Raw genomic sequence first — 12,301 nt, 5'->3', positions numbered from 1 at the left:
CAGCAATTTGTATCCCCTGATGACAATCCTATCTCTGACAATTAGCCGCTGCATGTGTCCAGCTGAAAACGCCGGTTGCAGAGATCAGCCATTCACCATCTTGTACAGAGTGATGGATATGGTGTCCGGGCGGTCTGTGCCTTCTGACATTTTTCAGATGCAAGCAACGACTCGCTACCCTGGAGCCTATTACATCTTCCAAATCAAATCAGGGAATGAGGGCAGGGAGTTCTACATGCGGGTAAGTCTGGCGCTCACTGAGAGAAAACATGGAGTATCTTCTCATTAGCTGAATACCCTTCTGATAGCCAAAGTCAGTTTTAATGAATACCATTTAAACCTTCAGTATGAGGCATTTTTACAGGCAGACACGCAGAGCGGTGTACTGATCTGCAGGGGCTGCTGGCTCTTTCGGGAAGGTAACCCACTCAAAGCAAACACACTTGTTTTATGAGACATTAGGTTCAGGAAAGTCCAGGGCTGTACCCATGTCTAAGAATAGCTTACGTCTCCCATGCTCATGAGAAACTATTGTGCCAAACCCTTTTTTATTTGATGGACAATTAGTAATTGTCACTGAAAGAGTCAACGTTTCTCATTTGTTTTATTAAACTCTTCATGGGAAATTGAAAAATCTGAAAACCAAAAAAGTAAGCAAACCCCGCCCCCCCTTTTATCCCAAGAATTGACTTTCTGGGTTCTTTGCTTTCTTTTGTTACGTATTTTTTTCACTGAGAACACACATTTTATGTAGACACTGACAGAAAAAACACAACTACTTTTTTTTTTTAATCTGAATTTTCCTCAGAAGACATCTCTGTTCCCCAGTCATCTTCACTGCACCTCTGACACACAGGGGTGATGGGAAGTGTCTGCACGGAATGAGGCACAGCCACCGGGGGTGGTGGCATTCAGAAGGTTGATTTTTAACCCTAGGCAAAACCTGGCTGTGATATTCACATTAAGTGATGTTCAGTGGCTATTGATGGTTCCCATGCCTCACAGAAAGCAGTAGCGTGATGGATTTCGGTAGATTCCAATACACATTTCTCCCGAGAGCCTCAGATTCTCACTGTTAAAAAAAATAAAATGTTTCAAAATGCTGAAATGACAAGTGGTCCAAGAACGATCACTTACATCGCACAAGATCTTTCCTGTTGCAAAGTCATTACTGATCCCACCAACCTTTTCTCCTCATCTCGGTCGATCCACCAGACGCTAAGGCTCAGCGATCAGCATCGTTGCTTGAGTCTGCTAGTTTTCTTTTCTTTATTTATCACACACCCATTCATTTGTCACCCAAAACACTCCGCTTGCACAAGCCGTCCTTGCCCCTCCGCTGGCAGCAGCAGCACTCCCATGCCAGGCTGGCAGCCAGCAGGTAGTGCCTACCCATTGCTTTGGGAAGAGCGAGAGCAGCGGGCGGGAAGGAAAGGGGCGCTGGGGGGAGCGAGGCCCGGGATGCTGCTCCCCGGGGGCTGAGGCAGCAGGGCCCACGGCCCAGCCCGGGCAGCCCACCCAGCTCCTCCTCACGGCTTTGTCAGGCTTCTCTGATCAGAGATAATGCAAACGCTCTGTTTTGTGGTAAAGCAGGTCCTGCTTTGTGTTTCTGCTGGAAAACAAATTGCACTTGGTTTTAATGTCAGAAGCTCTGATTTTTAAATGTTCATAATCCACTGTTCTGGCCAGACATTTCAAAGGTCTGCTTCCACTTACTAAAAGACTGATTTTTCTAATGCGCCTTCACATATTTAAAGCTCTCTTCAGAGGGTAAGGTTTTGCAATGTTAACATACGCAATTATACAACACACTCTGATCGTGTTCACATAGGAATATCTGTTCTCCAAGCTCTGTTAACGTAACCCTCCTTGGTGTTTGCTGCTTCAAAGTAACGGTGCTCTTTACATCAAACAAAATAATACCTCGCGCACAAAAAAAAAAAGGTGTCACTGCTTGTGCATACCCTAAATCCATGTTTTAATCTTTTCCCATTTGGACAATAGCACATTTCTATGTTCAATAGTTCCTTTTATGTGCAGTGCTCCCAAAGGCTTTGCAAACTGTAGAAGGTGATAGTTCGTACAAAACACTGAAATGGAGCCAAATGCTGAAATGAAGCTCTCCCTCCCATGAATTGCAGTAGCTTCCAACAATGCAGCAGAAAACAGTGTTATTTTGGCTGCTCAAAGACCATGGCCATAAAGTGGTCTCACCTGAGATGACAGTTTTCAAGAGCCATTTTTCAAAATCTCACCTGTTTCCTCTTGTTTTGTGCACAGCAAACGGGACCGATCAGTGCTACTCTGGTGATGACCCGCCCCGTGAAGGGGCCCCGTACTATTCAGTTGGACTTGGAAATGATCACTGTTAACACCGTCATCAACTTCAGAGGAAGCTCTGTCATCCGGCTGAGGATATATGTGTCACAGTACTCCTTCTAAACCTTGAGTTTGTGCCCTGGAAACATTAAAACAAAAGAGATGGTTCCTCCTCTGCAGAACTCTCTCCTCAGAAGCCAGTACGTATAGCAGCTCTAAACCAAACCAGTATTTCCACAGGCCCAGTGACCTATGCCTGTCTGAGGAGGGAGGCCTCTTCATGCACAGTCCCTAGCAGGATGCAGACATCTGAAGATGTATTATCAGCAGATCCCATATGATTCTTTATGTGGTCATATATTTTAAGGACTCTTCTTTCCATTGTAAGCACTTCTAGAGAATGAGTCTATGTTTGAAAGACTGTGAACCTTTGTAGCTCCAAGGCTGCTTAGCAAAAAGCACCAAAGAAACTGAGGAAAAAGCTGGCTTTTGCAATCTTGCTTTTTTTTCATTATAAATGGAAAGCAGACAAACAAGCAGAAACAGAAACAAAAAGCCACCTATTGAAACAAGGGATCTCAGAAATGCTAACTTACATTGCCAATTATCTCTGGAATTATCAGTCAGGCACATTGTCTCAATTCACCCTACATTTGTCTTAGTTTCACCTCTTTTTTCTTTGATTCTATTTTATAGTTAAAATTCATTGTAAATTCATTCCAAAATACATGTTGTACTATGTAACCTTCTACTTTCTAACAAAGTGTCACATGTTTGGGTTCCTTCCTGTATTAAATCTTTCCATATAACAGAGTTCGTAGAAATCTATCACTGGTTGGTATGTTTTACAATGTTTAGGGTGTTATGCCTATTTACACCCAGACTCTGACACAGGCCTCCACTGCCGGAGTAGTGTCCAGGGACTTTAGAGCAGATGAGAATCAGAACTTCATTTTTCCCTGGTTTCCTGAGTGTGGTAGTTGCAAACAGTTTGTAATGGTTATAAGGTAGTGATACTAACCGTAGTTAAGGCTGCAGCTAATCTCCGGTTCAAGGACCACTCAGCTCAGACCTGTTCAAATTCCTTCAGAAAAAATGAGTTGTTCTGCTCACGTGCAGTCTCTCTCCTACATTCTTAACATTGGGGAAAATAAGCTGAAAAGGACTTGGACCAGTCTTATCGTTCATGCCTCAGCCACAAAGCAGACCCCACTATACCAGTACCCAGACCTCAGACGATGGGATCCCACAGTTTCCATAGGCAATGTCTTCTCAGGTATAACTGCTGTAACCAATGGAAAGTTTCTCCTAAAGTCTAATCTGAATCTCCACTGTTGTAATTTAAATCCATTTCTTTTTAGCCTACTTCCAGTAGAAATAGAGAACAGTTTATCTTCCCCTTTGCAGCAGTCTTTAACATGTCTGAAGACTGTTGTCATGTCTCCCCTCAGACTGTTTCTCTCTAGTCTAAACAAACCCAATTCTTTTGGTCTTTCTTCATACATCACATATTCTGGACCTTTGATCATTCTTGTTGCTCTCGTCTGGATTCTCTCCAGTTGGTTCACATCTGTCTTGAAGTGCAGTGCCCAAAACTGTGAAAAGTATTCCAGCTGAGGCCTCACAGTGCTAAGCTAAATCTATATATATGTTTAGGAGTTTGAAAAAAAAATTGTATCGTTTGGAGGTATAATGCTTACCTTGTTGAAGCCACTGGCAGTTTGGTCTTTTATTTTAGTAGGGATGAGGGTTCATATGCCTTGTTCTTCAGTTTCTCTGAAGCAAGCTCTTTTGCTTCTTCCCCCTGCTTTTTCCTTATTGGCTCATTTGCCCTCCAGCATCGCTAGGGCAGGAAAGATAACCTTTGCTTCGTCTTTTTGAGGACTGGAAGTGCTTAATGCTACTTGGGAAAAGGAGTTTATGAAGATTACAATGCGGGCAGGCTGGAGCAGACTAGAAGCATTATGTGAGGTCTTCATTGAAGTGGAGTATTAAACGGGAGAATACAGACTCAGAAAGTTATCACAACACAGACTGCATGACACCATCAGAAAACTGACTCTCTTGTTCCTAATAAGTGTTGTGAGTTAGTCTGGAGTTGTTTTTCCCTAGCTTTAGTACAGACTCTGCTCCTTTTCCTTGTACTCAGCTTGAAGGAAGCCCTGATGCAATGGCTCACAGCAATGAAATGCTGAGTTGAGTGTTCTTTAGCAGCTTCCATTTATTAATGGTTTAAAGTTTCCTCCGTGCTGCTACAACGTCCTGGGATCCTGTGGCTCAGAGCTCTGTACACAGGCTGTCCTTCATTGTAAAAACAAAAAGGCTGGAGCCTGACTCCAGTGTTTAGTGGGCCAAGCTGAGGGCAGGAAGCCAATGAGCTTTGTGAGTAGCTGACTTGGAGGAGATAAATATAGAGGAAATGTGCAGAGAAATATCAGAAACAACAATGTGTTTCCTGAGTCTATCATGGCTCATTGTATACCACAGTCTTGGAGGGGAAAATGGAGATGACCAGGAAGGAGGAATGCTAGTTTATAACCATGGGGCTAAAAGTGCTCATGTGTCCCAGATGATGGAATTGAGGCATGGGAAACAAGCAGGCTCTGGTAGCCCAGAGACCAGACAAGGGGCAGGCAGGGTCTTGCATTAAAGACGTTAAACTCTTAATGTGCTGAAAGTTTTCCCAGTGCTTAAAAGCCCCTTTTGTGCCTCTACATTATGGCTTCTTCATGTCCAGTTGAGGAGTCCTCTCTCTTTCTGCAATCACATCACCTTCTGGAGAGGAACTGCACCCTGTTAGACATCAGACAGTTTCTCACTTCTGAGCTGTTCTCCCATGGCCCCCACATACCAACCTGATTTAACCCTAATTTAGAAACATCAAAACCCAGAGGAATTCTGTAACAAAACACTTTGTTAAAAGAGTAAAGCTTGAATGCTTGGGTTTAGCAGGGTCCAGCAAATACTCATAAAACAATATTACACTTTCTATACAAACATTCTGCACCTTAAAAAAAAAGTGAAAAGTCTGGAAACAAAGGAATTCAGCCACTTCTCAACCACCATAACATCTTTCATCACTCACTATCACTCCAGCCAACTTTAACTTTGCTAAAATATATGCCAATCCCAAAACAATAAATTACTAGCAGTTTATAACATCTAAACTCTCCATTTCCTAGTCAGGGGTCTGTTTCCAATAGACCATCGCAGGCTCGTATATTACAGCAATTCTCACCAAATAAAAAAAAGGACTATGCATGTCAGTTTTTTACAGCATGAAAGTTAAAAATGCAAACTTGCAACTGCTGTATACATTCATGTTCTCCTTTGAGGCCAGGCCTCCCTAAAAGCAGACAGAATTCCAGGTCTGCTCAGAAAATGATTCTTTATTCTAACCTATTGCAGAGGATTTTCTAACACAAAGGGTTTTGCCATACGGTTAATAGACAATATTCTGGCCAGCACCAGATGAGGGCACTGACGCTGGTCTGGGTACGTGTGGCTTCCCTCCGGCTCTGCTCTGACATGCTCCTCGCTCAGGGTGGCAAAGCCGTTCCTGGCCGAGCTGGGGAGGGACAGCTCTTTGCCTCTCCTGCCTGTCAGCTGTCATGTCTGTTTAAATGAAGGTCCTCGGGAGAAAGATTGCCTCTCATTATATGTTTGTACAGCACCTATTGCCAGAGCAATAATTGGAATAAAAGTAAACAAAAGCAGAAATGGCAGTAATCCTTGATACAGATCATAATGATTGGGAAGGAGAATCTATTCTGCTAAATGAACCAAGTGATGCATGCTAGTCGCGTTAGGTACCAGAGGGAGGAGAACGGCAAGAGACGAATGATACAGTGCTGTAGAGCTGAATGGGCTCTGGCCTATTTGACTTTGATAGGCCTACTTTTCAAATAGGCCTATCATCTGGCCTATTTGACTTTGAGATATTTTTAGGGGATTGACTTTTTTTGACAAAGACAACAAAATGTTGTTTCACCTAAGAGTTTGCTGGATCCCACAGAACTGCTTTTCAACTCGTGCTTCTCTGATAACAATAACTTTGTTGAGAATAACTAAGCTTCTTTGATTGCCTGGTCACCCACCATCACCAAGTGTAGTGTCCCAGGCCATTCACACAGAGCCTTCTCCTTTTCAAGTTGGGGGCCTGTAGTCATATTTACCTTTTTTTGGCTCAGCTTTTAGAAGAGTCAACTTTCATTGTCTCATGAGGATGGTATCAGCATCAGCAGAACTTACATATTAATGTTTCTCTGTCTAGAGCAAGCAGAGAAATAGAATCAGTACAGTTTGTGGTAATTCAAGTTCTCCAGTCTGGTTTATTCACAGAATATGCTACTGAATATCTTCCATAGCATGTAGCTGTATTAGAACCCAATGAAAATTTCATAGCACAAAGATGTTAAGAAAAAAAAAGGAATAGAATTATGCCCTAACGTTATTCAAGCCTGACAGGCGCTATTGTTAAAATAAATCTCTACCCTGGATGGACAAAACCCTCAGCTGGTGTTAATTTGCATGACTCTGCTGCTCTTTAAGGGAAAGATAAAAACTGTCCTTAGGATCTTCCCTGCATGTGTTTAAAGCACTGTGCATGTATCTGTATACAAGGAGAATTTACAGAAGTTGTGGTAGTGTGGCTCTGCATTTGGAAGTCAAAGAGTTGTAAGATGACATGGCACAAGTAAATTGTGTTTCCTCATCTGACATGAGTGCAGACAAGTGATTTACACCCATCACATTTTGTTGTTTTAAGTCTTTGAACCAATTCTGAATAGCTCAACACCAAAGCAGGTGCCATGCATGAAGACTGAGGCTGATGGTCATAACTAGACTTTCAGGGATTCTGCAGAAAGCCTGCCCAGAAAGGTGACCTGTGCTGAAGGGTCAGTGCCATAGGGAGTGTAATGGTCCAGAGGTATTTGTGTGGGATTGTCTCTGGTCCTGCAGCTGCCTCTTTCCTCACCTGTTTCAGTGCAGGGTGCATCTGATGTTTATAAGTGTGCACATCAGAGGTGGAAATCTCACCTATCCCAGTTCTTAGTTCAAACTTCTGAGATCCCTCTAGTGGTTTCCATTGGCCGAACTGATCCCCCCGTGCAACTCAACTAATATTGGTGAAGGCACACGAGGGAGAGTTTGGGTACAAGGCAGATAATGCTTTTACACCAGCAAGTGAATAATGATGCAGTAACCTTGATGTAAGAATTGAGAAATGTAGCTGGGTAGCAAAGGGATCTTTAGAAAACACTTCAGCAACCAAAAATGCCTGAAAAATTCAATCTCTTTCAATTCCCTCCTGTATCCCAGAAGTCACTCATTCTCTGTTTTGAGTTTGTCCTGGACAAGTGATCTCATTATGGTCATGCACTGCAAGCACGTGCTGAGTGAGCTCCGCTTCTCCTCTGGCACTACATAACATTTTTCACTTTGCTTTTTGGAGATCAGTTGCAAGCTATGCGTCTCTTCTAGGCTCTGACTGACCTCAGTTGCTTTTCTCACAGCCAAGGCAGATCTGTTATTTCCCCGCCAGGTTCCTCTGCACCCACCATCCATACAACAAGCTGTTCATGTGTTTCACTGGAAATGCAGGCACTGCTGTTGGCCCAACTGCTGCTTTTGTACCCCCCTCCCTCTGCAATGTCAGTAGGCACCCTTACAGCAAAGTATTAGGTCTGAATGGCTGAAGGGATTGCCCAGCCTGCTCGCAGAGCCTGGCTTCATGAAAAGGATTAAAAAAAACCTCACAACCCCCCAGTTTTGAAGGTGATAGATGCTATTTTAGGTCCTGATGAATCACTTTTCTCCTGAAATTGCATCTATATCATGCTGGCTTGATAGTCTCAAGGCTTTTTAAGAAGCCTGATGAGGACATGGTTATGCAATACATCCTTAGGCTCTTCTCACCTTGGATGAGGTTTTTCCCAGTTTGCAAACAGAGTATTTGGCCCAGTCAGAGAGAGTGCAATGTGATCACCACTATGCTGAAGTCAGTGATTGCTAACCACCTTACATCAGGTCTGGATTTAGCCCAGATTTATTTTAAGTCTTGAATCTCAGTGTCAGTGGTATAAATGTAAACAGATATGTATTATTTTTACAGTAGAGCTGAACGATTGTTTCCAGTAAATAAACAGTAGTATGATTGCAGTATCTCTTTCTCTGTGGGCACTGTCTTTGGGTACTTTAAGATTTCCTGAGATATCCTTTGATACTTCAAAATTTCCTCTGGTATTTCAAGCCATCCATTGATGTGCTTCCATGAATGATTCCTCACCCCTGTTCTTCAAGGCCAATGCAGGCACTTGACTCTACGTATTGTTAAAAGATCAAGCTACACCCAAGCCTTTGCAGAGTCACAACTCATGCATTATTCATAGAAATTGTTCCTTTCTGTAACCTGTAAGTGATTATGTTGAGTTCCTTGAGATTCTGCAGTGTTCAAAGTAATGCATGTGCAGGTGGTTTTCAAGGCTGGGACCTTTGTCTGGAGATTGTTCATCAGCAACTTGCTGCAAGTGTTCTGTATTCAATATGTGAAATCATAGCTACAAAGGTTAGTTTTGACAAAATCCTCAAAACGTATGGTGTTTCCTGGCTGGCTACACATAATGCAAACACGATTCAGAAGTCCAGCACCAGAGTTCTCTAGTATTCATAAGAAATCTCTGTTTTTAAGAAACATTTTGGTCAGGAGACTAATTTTGCAGATTATGTGAAATGCAAACGAAGAGGCAGGAGGCCTGCCAGGATTACACAGATTTGTTATTCAAATCAGTATCCCCAAGAAAACCTGAATCTAGTTCATCATTTAAAAATATTCCTTTGGACTCTGATATCTGATGCCATGCAGGGAGGGGAGGGGGACAGAAAAACTGGCTGCTTCCAAAACAGCAGCAGCAGCTCTACAGAGATCCCAGGGCTCCTACAGCGATCAGAAACACCTGTCAGCCCAAGGCTGAACCCCAGGTCAGTGAGGAAGGCACAAAACTCAGAGACATGTCCTCAGCTGGAGGAGAGATGGACTCCTTAATGATGTCAGGTGGAGATTTACTTCATACTGTGTATAAAATTTCTCATTGTGTTTTTACTGGAAATTGAAATCTATGGAAAATTTAAAATGACAGGACCAAGCTGTTGCCTACCACATGCATACTACCTGCAGCAAGCTCTAGCATATCCCTCTGCCATTCCCCAGGGTTGTGCTCACTTAGAATTACCCAGTCTGATTTGGTGTGAGTTACGATGGTGTAAGTGACAGCATTCGGTTCACATCGGTGTAAAGTCATTCCCACAGGTGAAAAAAGAGAATTATTGAGGGATAAAATTACAGTTGAACCAGAAAGTTAATAAAAAAGAGCTTGGGCATTAGTTAACCTTCAGTGCTCTGGTTATGATGTCATTGCTGTGGACAAAAATAACCAACCAGAAACCCAAAATATTAAAAAGGAGATTATCTCCTTAGAAAGATAAGTGCCCATGTAGCCTATAAATAGCTCTGGAATGAAGACATCCCATGCAACATCTGGAAAAGGAAGAATTCACTCCTTGACCTCCAGCATCCCTGTCTCCCACTGGCAGGATTAAGCACGGTTGATCCTTTCCAGGATACAGACACAATGGCTGGCTGATGGATGGGCCAAGGAAGAGGCAGGCATGGCCAGAGGCAAGGGGGGGACAAACCAGGATAATGTAAAAGTACTAAGGAATGCTCTCAGTGTGCAGGATCCCTGAGACAAGTCTCTCTCTTGCTGTACGAAGCGTTTTAGCTTTGCTTCGGCCTTTGAAAGACAGAAAAGTGCTAACAGTCACTTCAGTAAAAATAGGAGGGCAGCATTCATGTGTTTGAATGCAGCATCAATTTTCAAAAAAATCACGCTGCCCTGGCCAACCTGTCACCTAATGAGATGCACTGGACGCCGGAAGCCTATAAGTACAATTTAAGTTATAGCACATACAGCACCACCTTATACCAACAGTTTCTCCTGCAACCAGTAGAGGTGCAGGGAGAAGGACTCACTGCCCAGCTCGACAGATGCTCCACAGAACTTCTGCTTCTGCTTAAACAGTCATTTCCCTAACTCTTACTTGCAGGCTGCCCAGATTAATAAACATGTTATATTTTGTAGTCTTCATTCTTTTCAGAAGAGGAATACTGTAATTTAAAATGGATGGTTTCAATGTCCCTCGTCCTGCCCATTTAACCTATAACCATTACTTCATTTGTAGCAGAAAATGAGCTTTTAATTCTTGTATTTTTTTACAACTTGTGAGCAATTTACATTGAATACGCCAGTAGGGACTATTTTAAAGCTTTTTTAAAATAAAAAAAATTATTGCTAATAAAAATTATAAGTGAATTATAGTTTATTTTGATCATTACCTGGTTCAGTGGTGATCATGTAAGATCACTGCAAGCATTCATGCCAGAATCATGTAACCCCTCTGGAAAGCAAGCTGAGTGAGGATCAGTGATACTGGTACATCTATTGGTCACAAACACTAGTAACATATATACAGTAGCAGAGAAAACTTCAAAGCAAAATACAATTAATTCTCAAGAGGCTAATTTTCTTTCACAGTTTTGATGTCGTAAACTTGCCCATACTTGGAGGTACATATGTGTATTTTACCTTCATTTCCTGCTGGGTTTATGCATGATAAGGCTCAAATTAACATTTTGTGTAATACCGCTTTATCTGTACCAGGAGCTTGACGTATCTGAGGCATGTCTTTCCCCTGCAACTCCACTGAAGGTTGGAGCAGGTCATTGCTTCTGATGGTGGGGATGGCTCCCTTGCCCAGTTCCCCCAAGCACCAGCCATGCTTTACCCAGCACGTGTTCGGAGGTTGTATGGGAGGGTGTACAGGCTGCATGCTGCAGCCTTGGAGGCGTTCCCGGCGGATCCAAGGAGATGAGCTCTCCTCCCAGCCTGACGTGGTGCCACTCTCCTCTCCCAGTTGCCCTGGGTCTTGGAAGCACAACGTGGACCAGTGAAGGCAGGGGTTTGTGCAGTGAACATGAGGCTACGGGCAGAACTTGGCTTAGCTCTGCAGAATAAACTTGTCTTCTTGACAAGTAGTGTTAATATAAGATAATTTAGACTGAACTGGTTTCCTCATACATAAATCATTAACTAGTAGCTAGTTCTCACTCCCACCTGCACTACATAGCTTGTGACTTTAGTACACGAAAGGCTTTTCCACCCACACCATACTCAATGGCCCATGCCTAATGAGGTTTGGCTGTTTGTTGGTTGGGTTTGTGTTTTGAGGGTGGAATGTTCTTATTTCAGCAAATTGCAAGGGCAGCCAAGCCTGGCTCTGGTTTGCTTTGTGGGAAGTGAATGAACTTGTGTCACACAGTTGCTCTCTCGCAGTCTCATCACTCAGATAACTCACTACAGAGGTGAGGTAGGTAATACGCCATTCACTGGGCTTGTGATGATTTAGAAGCCACTCACAAAGCTGATAAGGATCTTTATAGTTGTTTTGAACTCAAAGGAACTGCTGCTGCTCATTTACAGTATCACAAGGACACGTCAGTTCCCTCCACTACAAACGCATTAATTCTGAATCACATGCTCACGAAAAATTACACTGAAACAGGCACACATGCAAAGCAAAAGAGGAGAGGCCAAGTGCAGGAACATTGGGCTGCAAAATTTCAGGAGAAGCAAACAACTCTCTAGAACTGCTCAAAGAAAATGAGAAAGTAGGTCTGTGACCCATGATCAAGGACTTCCGGTTCTTCAGTCCCCACCAGGGTGCCTTGGTAGAAGTGGCCTGACCAGTGAAGTCACTGAACGGCTGGGCTTTCCACTCAATTTGGTGGAGAACGGACACTTTAGGAAACAAAGTTTCTCAGATTTAGCTGTTTGCATACAGCTCAAGTAGCCTAATCTGAGGTTTCTAGACTTGAGCCACTGCATCCTTCCTTCTCTCGCTGCTTACAATCTGCTTTTCAGGC

At 43.0% G+C, this 12,301-nt stretch overlaps 1 protein-coding gene across 1 annotated transcript in view; it reads left to right on the top strand.

Annotated features, from left to right (window-relative positions):
- The window catches only part of FBLN5 (fibulin 5), a 54,884-nt gene extending 44,226 nt beyond the window's left edge, over positions 1-10,658 (top strand). The window contains exons 10-11 of the mRNA XM_072864876.1: positions 46-241; positions 2,281-10,658. Of these exons, the coding sequence (XP_072720977.1) occupies positions 46-241; positions 2,281-2,442 (358 nt within the window). The 3' untranslated portion in view covers positions 2,443-10,658. The remainder of the gene's footprint in view (positions 1-45; positions 242-2,280) is intronic.
- The last annotated feature ends 1,643 nt before the right edge of the window (positions 10,659-12,301 follow it).

This window comes from Ciconia boyciana, chromosome 6 (assembly GCF_034638445.1).
Source record: "Ciconia boyciana chromosome 6, ASM3463844v1, whole genome shotgun sequence".
Lineage (NCBI taxonomy): Eukaryota > Metazoa > Chordata > Aves > Ciconiiformes > Ciconiidae > Ciconia > Ciconia boyciana.
Note: the sequence above shows the minus strand (reverse complement) of the source record. Positions and strands in the feature narration are given on the sequence as shown.